The 16,208-nt window shown below is 54.2% G+C and overlaps 1 protein-coding gene across 1 annotated transcript in view; it reads right to left on the reverse strand.

Annotated features, from left to right (window-relative positions):
- Window positions 1-884: 884 nt before the first annotated feature.
- Window positions 885-16,208, reverse strand: part of USH1C (USH1 protein network component harmonin) — a 48,309-nt gene continuing 32,985 nt past the window's right edge. The window contains 10 exon segments of the mRNA XM_044929581.2: window positions 885-2,084; window positions 2,967-3,022; window positions 3,921-3,923; window positions 4,388-4,494; window positions 7,440-7,539; window positions 7,874-7,927; window positions 8,402-8,443; window positions 11,155-11,205; window positions 12,365-12,484; window positions 15,670-16,152. Coding sequence (XP_044785516.2) covers window positions 1,958-2,084; window positions 2,967-3,022; window positions 3,921-3,923; window positions 4,388-4,494; window positions 7,440-7,539; window positions 7,874-7,927; window positions 8,402-8,443; window positions 11,155-11,205; window positions 12,365-12,484; window positions 15,670-16,152 — 1,143 coding nt within the window. The 3' untranslated portion in view covers window positions 885-1,957.

Consider the following 16,208-nt stretch of genomic DNA (forward strand, 5'->3'; position numbering starts at 1 on the left):
AATTTCATAGATGGAGTGGACTACCTGAAGCTGCCTTGCTCACATCCTGTCTTGGTGACTTCAAGAGAAATAGTTGTGACCATGCTGTCTGTGAGAAAAACTTGGATACCTCACACCTAGAGGTGATCCTCTGGAACTGCAGGCTTCAGCTACACTTTCTGGAATTGAGCAAAGTCCCTGCCACAAGAGCTTCATTTTCTGCCATCCTTCTGCTGAGAAGACACTGAAGAGCCCAGCCTGTCTCCAGCTTCCCTAGCCCCCTGCTCCAAGCCAGCTCCTAGCCATTGGATCACATCCTTCAAGTCAGTCCCAGACCCCGGCACCCGGATCTGTTTCTCATTCTTGAATAGGAGGCAAAACTACATGAATTTTAATTTGACAGCCTTGAACCTGCTGTCCAAAGCCACACTCACTCCTATAAGCTAGAAAAGAAGGCTGCTTATTTTATTAATGAGTTCAGAGTAAGGTTGTGGCATCAATCTTAGCAGCAAGGAGACCAGGAGAGGGAGGAGAGGGATGGGGGAGAGAGAGAGAGACCCAAGAGTCAGGTCCTAGCAGAGTTCAGGGAGGAGTCTCCCAGATTCACTGGGCAGAGGAATGACTGAAGAGTCTGGACCACAGGGCCCCTTCAGAGATGGCTGGCTGCTCCCTCCCTCCATGTTGGCCTTCAGAAGAGTGGCCCGAGGTGCTCCTCACGCAGCCCTGCTTCAGGGTCAGAGGAAGTTTGCCATCCCTGGGGGGCGGCTGCGGGTTTCCAGGGATCCTGCTGGCGGCTGTGTCTCAGACGCTTCCAGGCATGATGATCAGGAGGGTGGAGCCACAGCTCACTGGCTTCTAGGGGTGAATTTGTTTTCTCCTCTAAACTTCAGAAGAAGGTCCTGTGGGGAAGAGGAACAAACCAGGCAGGTGCAGGCCTGCGGGCGGGCACTCAGCTGAGGGCAAGGCCAACGGCAGGGAGCACACACTGCACCCCCAGAGGCACAAAGCCCTGCCGGCTTCCAGACGCCGAGCAGCTACACCCCGGCCATAGCCATGGCACACAGGAGCCAGGGAGGGAGCAGAAGGGACACCAGGGATGAGGTAAGAGGGGACCAGAAGGCAAAGGGACCGAAGTCCCTCGAAAAGAGCAGATGGCAAATGACAGAAAACATAGGCCCACTGAGGCCACCCCGCAAGCCACAGCCACAGTTGAGGTCAACTGACTTAGGAGCATGAGGCCCTAATGTTTTGAGAAACTTGTAACAGAAAAGTCAGCATGGTCTGCCCCAGAAGCTGCCAGCTGCGGGCTTTAGGCCACACCAAACCCCAGGTTCATGGCCACCTACCAGCTCTGTCCATGGGCACCGTGCTGTCACAGGGCAGGAAATACATCCCAAAGCTGGGCTCCACAGTGTCCCACAGGTAGAGTCCAGAGTCAAGGGGGAGGGAAGGCGCCGAGGACACTGAGCCGGGCTCAGGCCACGGGTCACAACAGGACATGGACCAGTCAGATAGGCCAGCCCTGGTTCTTTGGACCAGCTTCAGTTGCTTCTAAACTGCCCCAGCTCTACCCCAGCACAGTGTCCTGGTGGAGCTCCCAGGGGTGGGCTCACAGGGAAGGGGAAATCCAGGCTGCGCTTCCTTTGGGCTCTCCAGCCCATCACGCCTGGTTTGAGGCGCTACCTGTGTCCAGCAGAGAATGGTGCTCACTGCTCCATCCTGCTCATGGGGGTGCAGCAGGGACCCAGGGCAGATCCCCAGGGCTGTGGTGAGTGAGGACACCCAGGTCTTAAGCATGCTACAAAATGGGCTCTGCTCGGCTTCCCTGAGCAGGAGGGCCTCTGAGTCCCACAGAATTGCAGCATCATTACCAGCAGGCCCAGGTGGCACTTCAGGGATGGCACATCCCCCAGACACCAGTCCAAAGAACCTGCTGACAGCGTGGGCAGCAGACGGCCATGACATGCAGCCCGCCTGCCTATTCACCGTGGGGGCTGCTGGGCTCCGGTTGCAGGAGGAACCCATGTCTAAGCACAGGAGCACGGTCTTCAAGGAGCTTTCAGACTGGCTGGGGGCTTTTGGCTGCAGAAGAGGGAAGAGAGAGGCTACATACGCAGAGCAGAGCAGGAAACACAAAACAGGGCTTGGTTATTCCAGGCAGAGCTCCTCCAGACTTCTCCCTTCTCTGGGCTCCTGCTTTGGGTCCTGCCTGGAGCCTGGGTTCCAGAATTAGTTGCTACAAGACCTTGATTTCTCTAAGACATACAGGACTCAGCCTCTGCTGGGAGGGGGAGCAAGCAGGCACAGCTGTGACAGGCAACCATAGAGGTGGGGGAGGTGCTGTGATGAAGTAAGGATGAAGGCCAAGAGAAGGGGCAGAGTGATGAAGGGAAGAAGGATGCAGGGCAGAGGAGTGAATGGGAGAGAGATGGACAGGAAGGGTGGTGGAGTGGGAGGGAGGGGGAAGAGAGACAGAATGAGACAGAGAGATGTACACAGAGACACGAATGAAACACACACAAAGACAGTCCCTGGACCAAGGAAAACCTGCAGGGTGGGGCCAAAGCCTATGGCCCTGGCTACATGAGGTAAAGAAACTAAGGATCAGGAAGACCCTCCAGAGAACAAAAGACACAGAAGTCTTTAAACTAGCTGGTGATGGGGCTGGAGATGAAGTGCTGCATGGAGAATCAGAAATCTGAGCCTTTGTCCCTACTTCGTTTTACTTGGCCTGTTTTCCACATGGAAAGAAGAATTTGGACAAGACGGACTTGGAGACAGCTCTGGCAATACTTGAGGACTGTGACTTTGTTCTAGGCTTGTTCTAGATGGGGAGCTTTCTAGGATCAATTACTACTAGATGTTGTGTGCTTGGGCCATTCCTTCAAGCTGGAAGAGGGCTGGGGCTGGGGTGAGAGAAAGTGGCCAAGATTCCGGAGGAGGAAGAGGAAGACAACAGAGTGGGCCAGGCACCCGCACACACTTACAGCTCATCGTCATACTCCTTGGGGGGACAGACGGCGACGACAAGGTCGATCCAGTCCTGTGGGGAGAAGCTGTGTGACTCTGGGGCATGCTCAGTGGTCACGGCATGTCTGCCCCTGACACTCCGTTCCCATGCCTGGGCACCATGGCCCAGGAACAGCCAGCTGGGGTCTTTTCCCCATGGGAAGGTGGGCCCAGGTGGGGCTGGAGGTCCTCCTGGTGGGGAGGACTCTCACGGTGCAATCCTTCGGTCTGGGGAAGCTTCCAGTCTCTGAGGTTTCAGAACCACTGAGACCAGAGTTGCCAGGTCCTTGAATGACACCAGATTCCCAAATGGTGATCTGTGGACCACAGTCAGGCAAAAACCTCAGAATCACTCAGGAAATTACTTCAAATTCTAGATTCATGGACTCGGGCCCCAGAAATCTGAGGTTAGGTCCTGGGAAACAGCATTTTCAACAAACTCCCTAGGTCATTCTGATGCACAGCCAATTAGGGAACTTCAGGCTCTTTCTGCTCCTAACATTTAAATCCCCTCAATGACATCACCTCCATCCTTATCTTGTTCCTCATTGTCCATCCTTGGTTTGGGTATATCCAACACAAATTTTGTGGAATATCATTAGGCCCCTCTACCATGTAATCGTTCCTGATACGGAACTGAAATCTCTCCCCAGGACCTCCCTCCATCTAATCCAGTTCTGCCCTCAAAATCACAGAAAACACTCTGTTCCCTCTACCCTAATGCAGCACTTCAGATAATCAGAGACAGTCATCATGTTACCCGTAAGTCTTCTCTTCTCCACATGCCTTCATGTGGGTCCCAGGCCCATCTGGTCAGCATCCTTGGCACCGAACTTAATAGCTCAGGCTCGGCTGCCTGCACACAGTTGCACAGGTTGTGCACTGCACAACACGAGCGGGCACCATTCACACTGTGGTCTGTAGGAGGGCACCCCCTCTGATGGTGCAGAGCACAGGCTGGGAGACCTTACCTGGCAGTCCTGACCCAGGTGGGTGCCTAATGAGCCAGGGCAGACTACCACCAGCCCCTCCTCCATTCTGGGCCCTCTACTTCTGTTAATGCTTTCTAGTAGCCCCGAGCACTCTTTTGATTCCTGTTTGGCATGTACTTAGTGAAGACTTTAAGTCTTTTTCTTGGGTGGGCTGTCACAGCTGGTCTTGTGAAGTCTATTTATGCTACTTGGCTTTTGGATTCAAGGTCAGAAACTGACTTTGTGAATTCTGTTTTGTCAGATTAAGACCACTGGCCAGATAGGATATGTGGGTGTCACCCAGGAGTTACTTGGACCTTGGATATCTGCTCTGGGATGGGGTACCCTGACTGTAAGGTCTGGCTGAAGAGACCAGGGTTTGAGGCAGGCAGACCAGGGAGGGAAGAAAGGAGGGGGTTTGTTCTTACCCCTTGATTCCAGGCCTTCTGCAAGGCAGCCTCAGCCTCAGCCAAGGTGTAGTCTGTCACGATCTTGCCATTGATGGCCATGATCTCATCCCCTTTCACAATGCCACCTGCAGGAAAGGAAGGCTGACATGCAACTGGGCTGTACGTGGAAAACAGGGCATCACTGTAGGGCTGCAGAAGGGGCCTGACTCTTGGATTCAGAAAGCTCATATAGGTTCAGAAAGCATAAGGGGTGACAATTGACCAGGTTACTCAAGGGCAGCACTTCCTTCCCACCCCATCCACACGCCCTCCCCCCAGCTCAGCAAAATTGGGACACCAGTGATGAATTACCGCCAACCCAACTTTTGTCCCTCTGACTGCAGAGGGAGGCTGACCTGCATTTCCGGTGAGGTTAACCAGAAACACAAGCTGCTTCTGTGAGCCTCCCTCTCTGTGCTTCAGCCGTTCTGGTTGGTTTTAGGTCCCCGAGCCCGAGTTCTTTCCTGCCTCAGAGCCTTCTCATGATGTTTCACCTGGGGCACTTGCCTTCACTCTTTCCTCATGTGTTCCAAGTCTGGGATAAAACTCTTGAGAGGTCTTCTCTGACTCACTCCCCACACTCAATCTCAAGTGGATCTTTCCCATTATTCTCTCATAACCTAGTATTCCCCTGGTCCTTTCCTGTACAGCATATTCACAATTTGTAATCATATATCTGTTTGTTGACTGGTGGTCCCTCCTATCAGACTGTCAGCTCCATAAGGGCAGGGATTGTATTTTTGATTCAGCACTACATATCCAGTGCTTAATGAAATACCTAATACAAAATAGGAATTCAACAGATAGTTCTTGAATGAATGAGTGTGGTTGAAGGTGTTCCTGGATAAGCAGACCTATGATCTGATAAGTTTGAGAAAAGCTGAAGATATAAACTAAATAGAAGTACTCGCTGCAGGACTTGTCAGAGCCTTGAATATACTAATATAGTATGTTTGAGTATACTGATATGCATTGTGCCTCTCCAAGAAGTTGATTGTGCATGGTTTCCCCGCACAACTTCAACTTCAGAGCCTCTTCTTATTTTTTTGAGGCCTTGCTCCCAGCCCTGGTGTCCACAGAACATTCTGTGTTATGTTGACGTTTACCCAGGAGCCTCGCGGGCATGAAGGCCTACCAGACTGTGGTGTGTGCTACTGAAGATGGCAGCTGTGGTGGCTTAAAACACATGTGCTCCCGGGCGAACTTTCACCAGCTGCTTGTATGTCCAAGCAGCGTGGGACCAAACTGTAGACAGCAGCTTCTTCTGGACAGTGGGCCCGGGGAGAGGCAGCTTTCACATTTTCATTTTGTACAAACCCAAATAGAGCTGCAGGGCCAATAAGACAGTGCTCGGGCTGGGGCTTCGTCAGGAGGGGAAGGCCCAGGAAGTCACCCAGCCATCCTGGTGCTCTTTCCCTGCTAGACATGGCAGATAGGTGGGGCCAAGCATCGACCCTTCCCTCAGCTGGTGCAGGAAAGGAGGGCAGAGGAGGAGGCTGTGAGCCGGATGGGCAGAGGTGGGCCCCGGCAGCTGCCTGCTTGAGCAGGACCCCCTCCTATAGCAGAAATGAAGGCTCAGAGTGTGGCTGTGAGGGGCGAGGTCATGAAGGCCATGGGAGGCTGAGCTGGACTCACCCTAGTAACTCACGGAAGCCTGGCTGCCACCGTGGCCAGGTCCCCTTGCCATCACTCCACCTCCTTCCTCAGGCCCGCACCACCCTCTGTTCTCACCTCAGCTTGTGGGAGAGACTCCAGCCTAGCACTGTCGAGAGGGGATCTGACCCTGGGATTCCCTGCAAGGGTGTGTGGCGTGTTCGTCGCTCAGTCATGTACAACTCTTTGTGACCCCAAGGACTGTAGCCCACCAGGCTCCCCTGTTCATGGGATTTTCCTAGGCAAGAATACTGGAGTTGATTGCCATGCCCTCCTCCAGAGAATCGTCTCTACCCAGGGATCAAACCTTGGTCTCCTGCATTGCAGGCAAATTCTTTACCATCTGAGCTACCAGGGAAGCCCTCTTTGGCCTGCAAAGGGACTCCTCCTTCAAGGGCATCTATTCCTCCGCAAAGGGTCAGGAGTACTGAAAAGCTGCCGGACTGGAAGAAGAATTCATTAGTGGTGGCATTTTGGACACTGACACATGAATGGGTTGATCGTTTGAGTCTGTGCTGGCTCCACAGAGGCTTCACTCATTAGCAGGGGGTGCTTTTTGTTGGTAAGGGGATCAAGGCAAAGCAAGAAGATCTGCCGCTGAAGGTCCCAAGCAGGGGCGGCACTTGTGCTGGCCAGTAAAGAAAGGGCCAAACAGTTGTGTCCAAATGCTGCCTCCGCTGCTGCTGGCTGCAGGCCCTGAACCCTTCCTGTGCCTCCGTTTCCTGAGATGTGAAATGAGAGTGATAGCCGTATCTACTCTCTGGGTTGTATACGGATTAAATAGGTTAATGCACATGAAATACTTAGACGCAGGCTATATGCAGGTACTTAGAATAGCATCTGGTGCAAGGTTAGTTCTGGACAGATGCTGGCTCTTATCGTTAAAAGCACGGGTAAAGTTTCAGCAGTTTCTTGCCTTTACTTGTGCGGTCCTCTCTGCCTGGAAAGCTCCTTCTCTCCTTCTCAAGGCAAGCACTGACTTACCTTTAAAGGCTCAGCTCAGGTATCACCGTCGCAGGGAGCCCTCCAGGCTGCCCCCTTTCCCTCAGTGGGTTAGGCCCTCAGGGTTCCCACAGCTTCCCTCTACCCTCTCAGTCCTTGGCCAGCCTGCAGCACACCACACTGTTACAGTCAGCTGTTCGGTGATTCTGAGGATGTTTCCACCCCTAGACAGGGAGCCCCTGGAGGGCAGAGTGGTATCTGTGTGGCTCTGTGCTCCTGTGCTCGTGAGGAACATGTGGGAATGCTGGATGGATCCAGCGGGGAGAGCATTCCTGAGAGCTGTCAGCCCGCTCCCAGCAGGCTGCTGTTTGCTTTCCTGGAGGAGCCGGTATAACCATCACACCATCCCCAAACCTGAGGGCTGGTCCCCACTCACCATGCCGCTCAGCAGCTCCACCCTCGTAAACGGCGGAGACAACCACCTTCCCGATCGGGGAGTCCATGCCACCTTCCAGGGCCAGGTCTAAAGCTCCCTCCTGATGAGAGGGAAACAGGCCTTTGGAGCCAAGCAGACAACAGACTGTGGGCACCTGGGCACCCAGGACCCTCTTGGGGCCACAGAGAGGGCAGGAGAAGCCACGGGGGGCAATGACGGGCAGTGCCGTCAGCAAGAAAATGGGATGTGGGCACCAAGTGGGGCCTGGGCATGTGGTCCCACCAGAGGAAGGGTGTCCCCAGGGGGGCGGAGGAAAGTGGGGATCTGAGAAGTCACCCAGGAGTCACTTTGAGAGTAGGAAAACAAGGGACCAAGACAGGAGGGGGCAGGGACAGAGAAGCGTGGTCCTCGCCCAGCCTCCGTGTGCCCCATACCTTCTTAATGCGCAGGAGCCGGACATCCTTCCCCATGATCTGCTCTGGGGTGAACTAGAGGAAGAAGACAGGGGTGAAGGATGCAGGTGGGGGCAGGGGTGGGAGGAAAAGTCAGGCACCTGCGGGACTTTGGGCCCTGGAGAAGGGGTGGACAAGGGGACCCTGCCCGTCCCACTCCCATCAGTCATCAACTGGGAGCCCCATGGACACCCACACACAGAGACGGTTTGTCCCTGGGATTGTTGTGAGGACTGGAGGACAGCATGCCAGGTGTAACCAGCACAGTGCCTGGTACGCAGCTAGTGCTCAGCAAGTGTAACTATTGTTACAAAGCACACACACACACAGTTCACAGTGGAATGCTGTTTGAAAGAAGCCTTCACAGGCAAGAGCCTCCTTGGGGCTCTTCACAGCCCATAACTCATCCCCAGGACCCTCAGAGCCCAGAAGGCATCGCCACCAAATAGACCATAACCCCCCACCCCTGCTCCTGGGCTTACTCCCCAGGGCAGGAGAGTCATCTCTCACCATGGAGTAGGGGTCGAAGCCTTCCTCATATTTCCGAAAATCCTGGAAGCAAAGTGAGAGTGTTAGGGCTTCAGACTCCTCCAGGGGCACTGCAGGAAATAAGCTTAGGGTGAAGGAAGACAGGGAATGGCTGGGAAGTAGGGAGAGAGTAGCAGGTAAGGAGGCAGCTGTGGCCAGCATGGGGGATGCGGGGAGGAGGCTGGTCGCCCCAGCAGCCAGAGCATCTATGTCTGGGAGAAGCAGGAAGCTCAGGAAGCATTTGAAGGACCCCAGCCCTGGACCCTGCACTGTTCTGGAGGGGTGGGCATCTGTGGCTGGCAGGGGCACCTGCTGACGTCGAGGTGGTCTGGGCAGCCTTGCTGAAGGTCTCCTTGCCCACAGCTTTAGGTCTTTCAGGCCCTTTCTCAGCCCCTCCCCTACCTGAAGCCAGGTCCAGGTTCTGGGGGTGAAGCCCAGCTTTTGTCCACCCACTGCTCTGGCCCCCAAAGAAGGATGATACAGCTTAGGGGTCTTCCTGTGGAAACCAGCTACAGCATGATGGGCGTGGGGAAGGGACGTCAGGCACCCAGAGGAAAAGGGGGTGTCTGTGCTTGCCCAGTGCCTGGTACCATTCTTCATGTCATGCTTATCCAGAATGCAAGGCTCCCCCAGAACTCTAGCCAAGGGAGGAGGAGGGAGACCCTCAGTTCAGAGGACCTGGCTTAGTGGGGGCTATGGGGACAACATCCCCAAGATGTAGAAACAAAGTGATGAGAAGGGAGAAGGGGAAGCAGAGTCAGAAAGCATAGTCTTTCCAGGAGTCATGCACAGAGAGCGGGAGCCCAGGGTCCACAGACTGAGGGGCTGGGCACCCCAAGTCTTAGTCAGTCCCCTTGGCAAGGTGGGTGCAAAGGAGAAGCCCTGTGACTGATGCCCATACAAGCTTTGTTGAGTGGAGCCATCCCCCAGCACACAGTCACCTGGACCATACCGTGTCCCCTGGGGCCTGTGGTTGGCATCATGGGTGGCCACAGCCCCCTCTATGCCCAGCATGGAACAACCAAGCTCAGGGCACAAGACAGGGGCCAGAGAGCAGCAGACAGGTCCCTGGGCATCTGCTTCCCCTGCTTCCTCATGAGCCTTCAACACTCAGGCTCACCCCAAAAAAGCCTGGGGGTCTCCAGCCCACCCCAGCTCTGAGGCCACTCCCAGGCTGGCATGTGGGTGTCAGGAGAGCAGAGAGAGAAAGGGGTGCAGCAAATCCATGGGCAAGAAGGGTAACGGCAGGACATGGAGTCAATTCCCTTCTACCAAGAGGTCTCTGCCTACCCATGGCTGTTTCTTCCAGAAAACTGAGCTGTGCTGGCTATGGGTCTCCCTCTCTCCTTCCCTCTGAGGATCTGCTCTCAGTCACAGGCCAGATGGCAAGGACTTGTGCCTTGCGTGAATTCAGATGAGAGATCTATAAGCCACTAGTGCCAGTCAGTCCTTGAAGAGGGGGTTAGCCCTTCATCCAACAGATTGGAGACACTGGGACCCAGAGAGGTGACATTCATGCCCAAGAGGGTGGTGGAGGATTTAGGAGCCTGACTGTGGAGCCTGACCTCCTAGGTTAAATTCAAATCCGGGGTCTGACACTGGCTGTGCCACCAAGGGCATGATTCCCAATGTCTCTGCATCTACAAAATAGGGGTGATATAAGCACTTACTTCCTAGGTTCTGGTAAAGATTAAAAGAGTTAAAATACATAACGTATTTATAAACAGTGCTTGGCACAGCACACCTTGGGTACCTGTCACTGCCTCCTTAGAAGGCCCCTGTCTCACTGTACAGCTGATACCTCCCCTTCCTTCCCTGCCTGTTTCAGCCTGTAGTCAGATATTAGGCTATTGGTGAGCATGTTGGTGGGCTTCCTGAGTGGCTCAGTGGTAAAGAATTTGCCTGTCAATGCAGGAGACACAGAAGACATGGGTTCAATCCCTGGGTTGGGAAGATCCCCTGGAGGAGGAAATGGCAACCCACTCCAATATTCTCACCTGGAGAATCCCATGGACAGAGCCTGGCAGGCTACTACAGTCCATGGGGTGGCAAAGAGTTGGGCATGACTGAGCATGCACACACGAGGATGTTGGCTACAAGATCTCCATCTTGGGCTCTTTCATTGGCAATGAGATGACTAAACCAACGGCTGGCTCTGAGGATGTAAGCCCCAGGAGGCGGGAGGATAAATGGTTGCCTGCCTGAACCCACTTAGGGACCAACAAGGACTTCTGCGGGCCCCGTGCACAGGAATGCCCCCTGCAGATAGAGGTCCTTGGGCCCCACTTTCTTCCTGATGCTGGTTTGGGGCCAAGTGGGGTTTGTTGAAGCTGTGATCTGCCTTGAGAAGGAAAGGAGGGGCAGGGTCAGGGAAATGCCTTAGGCAGCCCTTTCTCTCTACGGCTGGAGCAAGCAGCCATCTTGGCCTCTGTGACACTCTGAGCATACCCTCTTCCTGCTCCTCTATGAACAAACAGCAGCAAAAGAGGTGAGTCCCCAGGGACCTGTGGCTTTCTCAGCTTGGGCATGGGGTCTCACCACCCCAGGGTTCCCACCTTTTATGAGAACCCCCAGCCCAGAGCCACAGGGAATGAGGGACACAGTTTTGGCCTAAGGCTGCCAGCAGATGGTGCTTGGGGCCACCTTGGAGCTGACAGGCACCCCAAGAGAGGTCAGAGTGGGAGGGGCAGAAGGAGGTGCAAAGGACCACAGACACACGACGGGGATCCTTTTACTTGTCGGAACGCTGTCTGATAAACCACCATCCTCTTCAACATCTCCTGTGGCTGCCAGAGGAGAAAAAAAAAAAAAAAAAAATCTATGCTGGACTCTACCAATAGGTCTCGTCTGCCCCCTGGTGCCAGGCCTTGGGCCTGCCAGCCTGGGGCTGCCTGGCCAAGATCCTTCCCCAGACAGACGCAGCCTGATTTATGGTGGGGGGCGGCCCTCAACACCCCCAGACACAGCAGCTACCAGTCCCAGGCAAGCAGACACCTCCCCTCGTCATCAGCCTAAAAATGCAATGCGGAGGCGTCTGCAGGCTGTCATGGAGAGTGAACTTTCGCTCTTTGGGGAGCTGAGAGGACAGCTAAAACTCAAAATAAGTATCAAAGTGGCTCCACCCTGACATTTGGATAGGCTTTCCTTGCGAGGGGAGTATAAACTCTAGCACGGCTCTTCCCACCGTGGGCGGGAGGCCTGTCAGTGGCCGGCACCCCTGGAGGGGGTGCACCTGGTCCCAATTTGCTCAGTCATAGGTGACGGGGGTGGGGGGTGTAGAATGTCCCCTCCCCCCCCAGGACCACACCCCTCACTCCCAGCCCCAGTGAGGAGTGAGACATGAAATGGAGAAGGGAAATGGGTCAGCTTTGCTCACTGCCTCATCTGAGGGTGACCCACCATAGGCCTTAGGGGCTCAGGCCAGGGCAACTGGAATCACTGTAGGTCTTGGCAAAATGCAATGGAGATAAGAACTTGGGCTTTGGAGTCTGAAAGACTGGCGTAAATAGTCAGACTTGGCTCTGCCTTGGACAACCTACTTAACCTCTCTAAGCCTCAGTTTCCTCAAGTGCTGAACAGGGGTAGCAAAGGAACCATCTCACTGGATTATTGTGAAGATTAAATGGGGCTTTACAGAGCCTGACACATGGAGGCTGATAATAATCAGTGCTGTTATTATTCTTACTTTGAGATGGCGCTCTAGGCCATTTGATCAAGTAAGGAACAGGAATTTCACTGGTTGTGGAAACAGCCACCTATACCCAGATGGATTCACCGCCTGGCTAATGAGAAGGTTATTAGCCTTACAAAGTGTTATTGCAGAGGTATTACAAACTCTGTCTGAATCCCACCTCGCTTTTCCTCTAGAGGCAGCAGCAGCAGCCAGGGGAGACAGTCCATGTCCACTCCTCTGAAGCAGCCTTGCAGGGGGCCTGAGGGGCTTACCAGGACCTCGGATTTCACAGGTGGCCTGTAGACATAGTTGGACTCCTGGTGGACCATGACAGGCTTGGAGATGGTGGACACGCCTGGGCCTCGTGGAGGCTGTGGGCTTGGGCAGAATGTCTACAGGGGTTAGTTTAAAGAGAGGCCCATGTGAGGTCATGAGATGGGTGGCCCAGGCCAACCACGGCACTTTGACACACAGGCAAATTCACACCATGCACTGAGCCAGCCTGGCCCATTCGCCCTGCTGGATGTCTTAGATGTGTGACCTTCAGCAGAGGGACAAGAAGTCCATTGGCAACAGTGTGTCCTGAGGCTACAGAAACATTTGGGTGGTTCCGAGGAATCAGGGACTTGAGCCGGAGCCTGTTGTGGGGGCGCCAGCGGGCACTGTCACTCAGAGGATACTTTCAAGGCTCCCCTTCAGTGGCCACGGGTGCCATCCATCCTTTTCTCTTTCTAAGGAGGCAGCTCCGATCCTCGGACTGCACATGCAGCATCTGCTGCTCCTGGTGGGTGGGCACAGAGGCCCTGGAGGCGGGGGCTGAGAGGGCGGACCAGTAAGCACAGCATCAGGAGAGCTGATGCAACATGTCTGCTTGGCTCTGACCTGCTTGATCATCTTGGGCAAGACAAATCGGGTCACAGCCCTGCCCCGAACCCTTCATGGGTCCTCACTGACTACCAAGCTCCTTGGCTCAGCCCCCAGGGGCTTCTCTACCTTCCTTGGCAATCTCATCCCTCACTCCTTGCCCTCCTCACGCTGACTAGATTGAGCCTCCAAAGCGCTCGGCTTTCTTGCCTTGAGGCTTTTGCACATGCTCTTGCCTCCTGCTTTACCTGCCCAGGTGCTGGCTTGGGTGTCATCATCTTTGGGAACCGTTCCTTGAGCTTTTCCTCCCCACCCCTCCTGCATTTCCCTCATCTGTCATGGTGTGCGGGAGTTTCCTGCTGACTTGGCTGTCCTCCCACCAGACTCAGGACTGGGCTGTCCGTCTTGTGCTGGCTCTCAGTGCCCAGCACAGCGTCTGGCATAGAGAAGGAGTCCTTAAACAAGTTACATGAGTAAATGAAGGACTTAGTAAGTGAGTGGACGCATGGGACAGGGGGCAGACAGTGCCCTGGAAACCTTCCCCTGGTAGGTGCCTGTGGGGCTGACACGGGTGTTTGTTTCCACCACCCGAGACCTGCTGGGGGCAGGGCTGACTGTGCAGACGTGTGGTGGTCCACACGTCCCACTGCAGCACTGATGACCGTCGCCTGAGCATGCAGGGAGGAGGAGGATGGGCAGGGTTGGTGATGCACGGACCGAAGTGCTGATGCAGGAGAAATGCAGCTAACCAAGACAGCTAACCCCCAACCTTCATGGCTTTTATGTCACTTAAGACATTTAGGGTCCAGTTCTTCAGAGGCTCCTTGTGTGGGAGGAGCTTTTAATTTTCTCTCTGCTCTGATCAGGAACTAACAGTGGGAACTTCATGATGACTGGAGGTTTGACTTTGACCCTGACTTAAAAGGCTGCAGTTTACCTCTGACCTCATGTTTGCAGCTTCACGCAAATTTTCTTGTACCCTGATCTGTCACTGATGATAGGTAATGTCTATTGAGCATCTCCTATGTGCTCCAATTATTAACTTAGAATGAGTTCATGTATTAATTCATTTGATCCTCATAATAAGTTAGCATTCCCATTTTACAGATGAGGAAACCCAGGCTCAGACAGATGAAGCAGTTCATGCCCAAAGTCATAGAGCCTGTGACTGAGCCAGGATTCAAACCTGGGTAGCTCCGTCTTGTCATTGTTATGTTCATGCACCTGCAGTAGCCTTCTCCCATCCTACATGTATCACTATCCCCCAAGGCTTAGCTCTGAAGAGGTGCCGTCAACCTTCCATTAGAATGAATCCCTCCCATAGCACCTAGCCTGTGCTGCTGCTATAGCTGATTCCCGCCTGGTCAGCTGTTAATCCTTTAGCTGGCAAAGTCCTGGAGAGCCCAAGAGTGCCAACTGTCTCTGTGCTGTCTTCAGCTCTGCTCCCCGCACCCTGCCACCACGGCCCTGACACAGGGAAGGTGCTCAGTTGATTGCTGAGCTGAATTCGTTGAGGGAAAGCTGCTGCCCCTCTTGGTGGGGGCCCCTCTCAAGAAGGATGTGGGCTTCTGTGCCGGACTCACTCTGCCCCTTGCAAACCTACTCTGGCTGGGCCTGGGGGCAAGACATCCTTGGAATACCAGACTTCTGTCAGGGCTCAGGGCTCAGGGCCCCACTGGGAGTCCCTCTAAGAGGCCCCTGCTGGCAGTCGCAGCCTGGTCAGCATCTGGCAATTTTTCGTTCCCAAATTCCTGCCTCCAAGTGCTCCCGAATGCCCTGAGATGCTTAGTCTGCACTTCATGCAGGAACCCAAATCCATGCAGCAAAGGTTAATAAAAACAGCTGACTGGGTACTACTGACTACCCTGCCCTCAAACCCCACTCTTAGTCGACATGAACTGCTGAAGTTCTGCCTGAAGTCTTCCCTTACAGCTACTGGAGCAGAGAAATATTTCGTTTTTCCCTCCCAAGGATCAAAGCTCTGTGTCTTCACTTGGATTGCCTCTTAGTCTTTGGCTTAAGAACAATTAATGAGGAATATGTCTTTTTGAGAAAGATCACTGTTCTGCCTGCTGACATCCAAGAAAAGGGTCCCTAATCTTTTAGCTGCAAATTTGGAGCTTTCTAGGAACTATCCATTTTCATGTTCCCATAGCTGGCAGTTGGCCAGAAATTTCTGGGTATTATGCTCCAAGCTAATATAGTTGGCTAGTATCGTAGAAAACGGCATGGTAATGTCTTAATACTTCAGTGGACAGTGTTATCACCTCATTTACAGAGCCTAATACTGCTCCCCTGTTAAACAGAGGATTCATTCACCACATTCAAGGCTTTCTGAGCTAATATCAAGAAAGGACTACCTGGCATATAAATAGAGCTCTGGCTCTTCATTAACACAGCCTTGCAAGTGCTACAGTGAAGGTTACCAGCCAGTACTACCCAAGAGGAGCAGAGAGAACAATCAACATTGACACACTGTTGCTCACCCCAAGTATCACAGGCAATTCACCATACCATGCAGCACTTCAAAATCGGCAGAAGCCATAGACATGCAGGAAGTCCACAACTGCAGGCTGGGAGCCAGTTCCTGGAAAAGGGGCTGGGGTGATGTTTCCTTCCGTCTGCACTCACAGGAGCAGAGGAGGGCGTAGGAAACAGCAGCCCGGCCCACTCTTCCTGCTTCCCTGCATTGCATGCGGAACAGAGGCAGTACCTTCTGGGTGGGTGGGAAGCTCCGATCGGGGACAGGAGAGTTGGCAGGCTTCCCACCATGGTTCTTGGCCTCCCAGTCCTCTGCTGGATTGCCTGTCTCCCCAGTGCGGAAGGGATGGTTGCCCAGCGCTTCTTCCAGTGCCAAGGGCAGCGGGCGCGTGGGAGTGAGATCTTGGGTGGGAATGGAGGGCGGTGGAGGGATGGGAATGGGGGGTGGAGTGCGCTGCACCCAGGGCGAGGAAGAGGCACTCACACGGCCCGATGAGGGCAGGACAGGGGGCGCAGACACCTTGGAGGGTGGGTTGGAGGGTGGAGGGTGAGGCATCACAGGCAAGGCAGAGGCACTCTTGGGGGGATAGTAGAACATGTCCAAGGGTATGTCATCCAGGTCAGTGGTGTGCAGATGTAGCCCGCCTGCGAAGCGTCTCAGGGGCGGGGCCAGGGGAGACACAGAGGGCGGGGGAGGTGGGGGCCCTGTGGTCATCTGGGGGTGGCAAGGAAGTTCTGTCACTGAGGAGCACCCCACTTCACGATACACCG

This window comes from Bubalus bubalis, chromosome 16 (assembly GCF_019923935.1).
Source record: "Bubalus bubalis isolate 160015118507 breed Murrah chromosome 16, NDDB_SH_1, whole genome shotgun sequence".
NCBI lineage: Eukaryota > Metazoa > Chordata > Mammalia > Artiodactyla > Bovidae > Bubalus > Bubalus bubalis.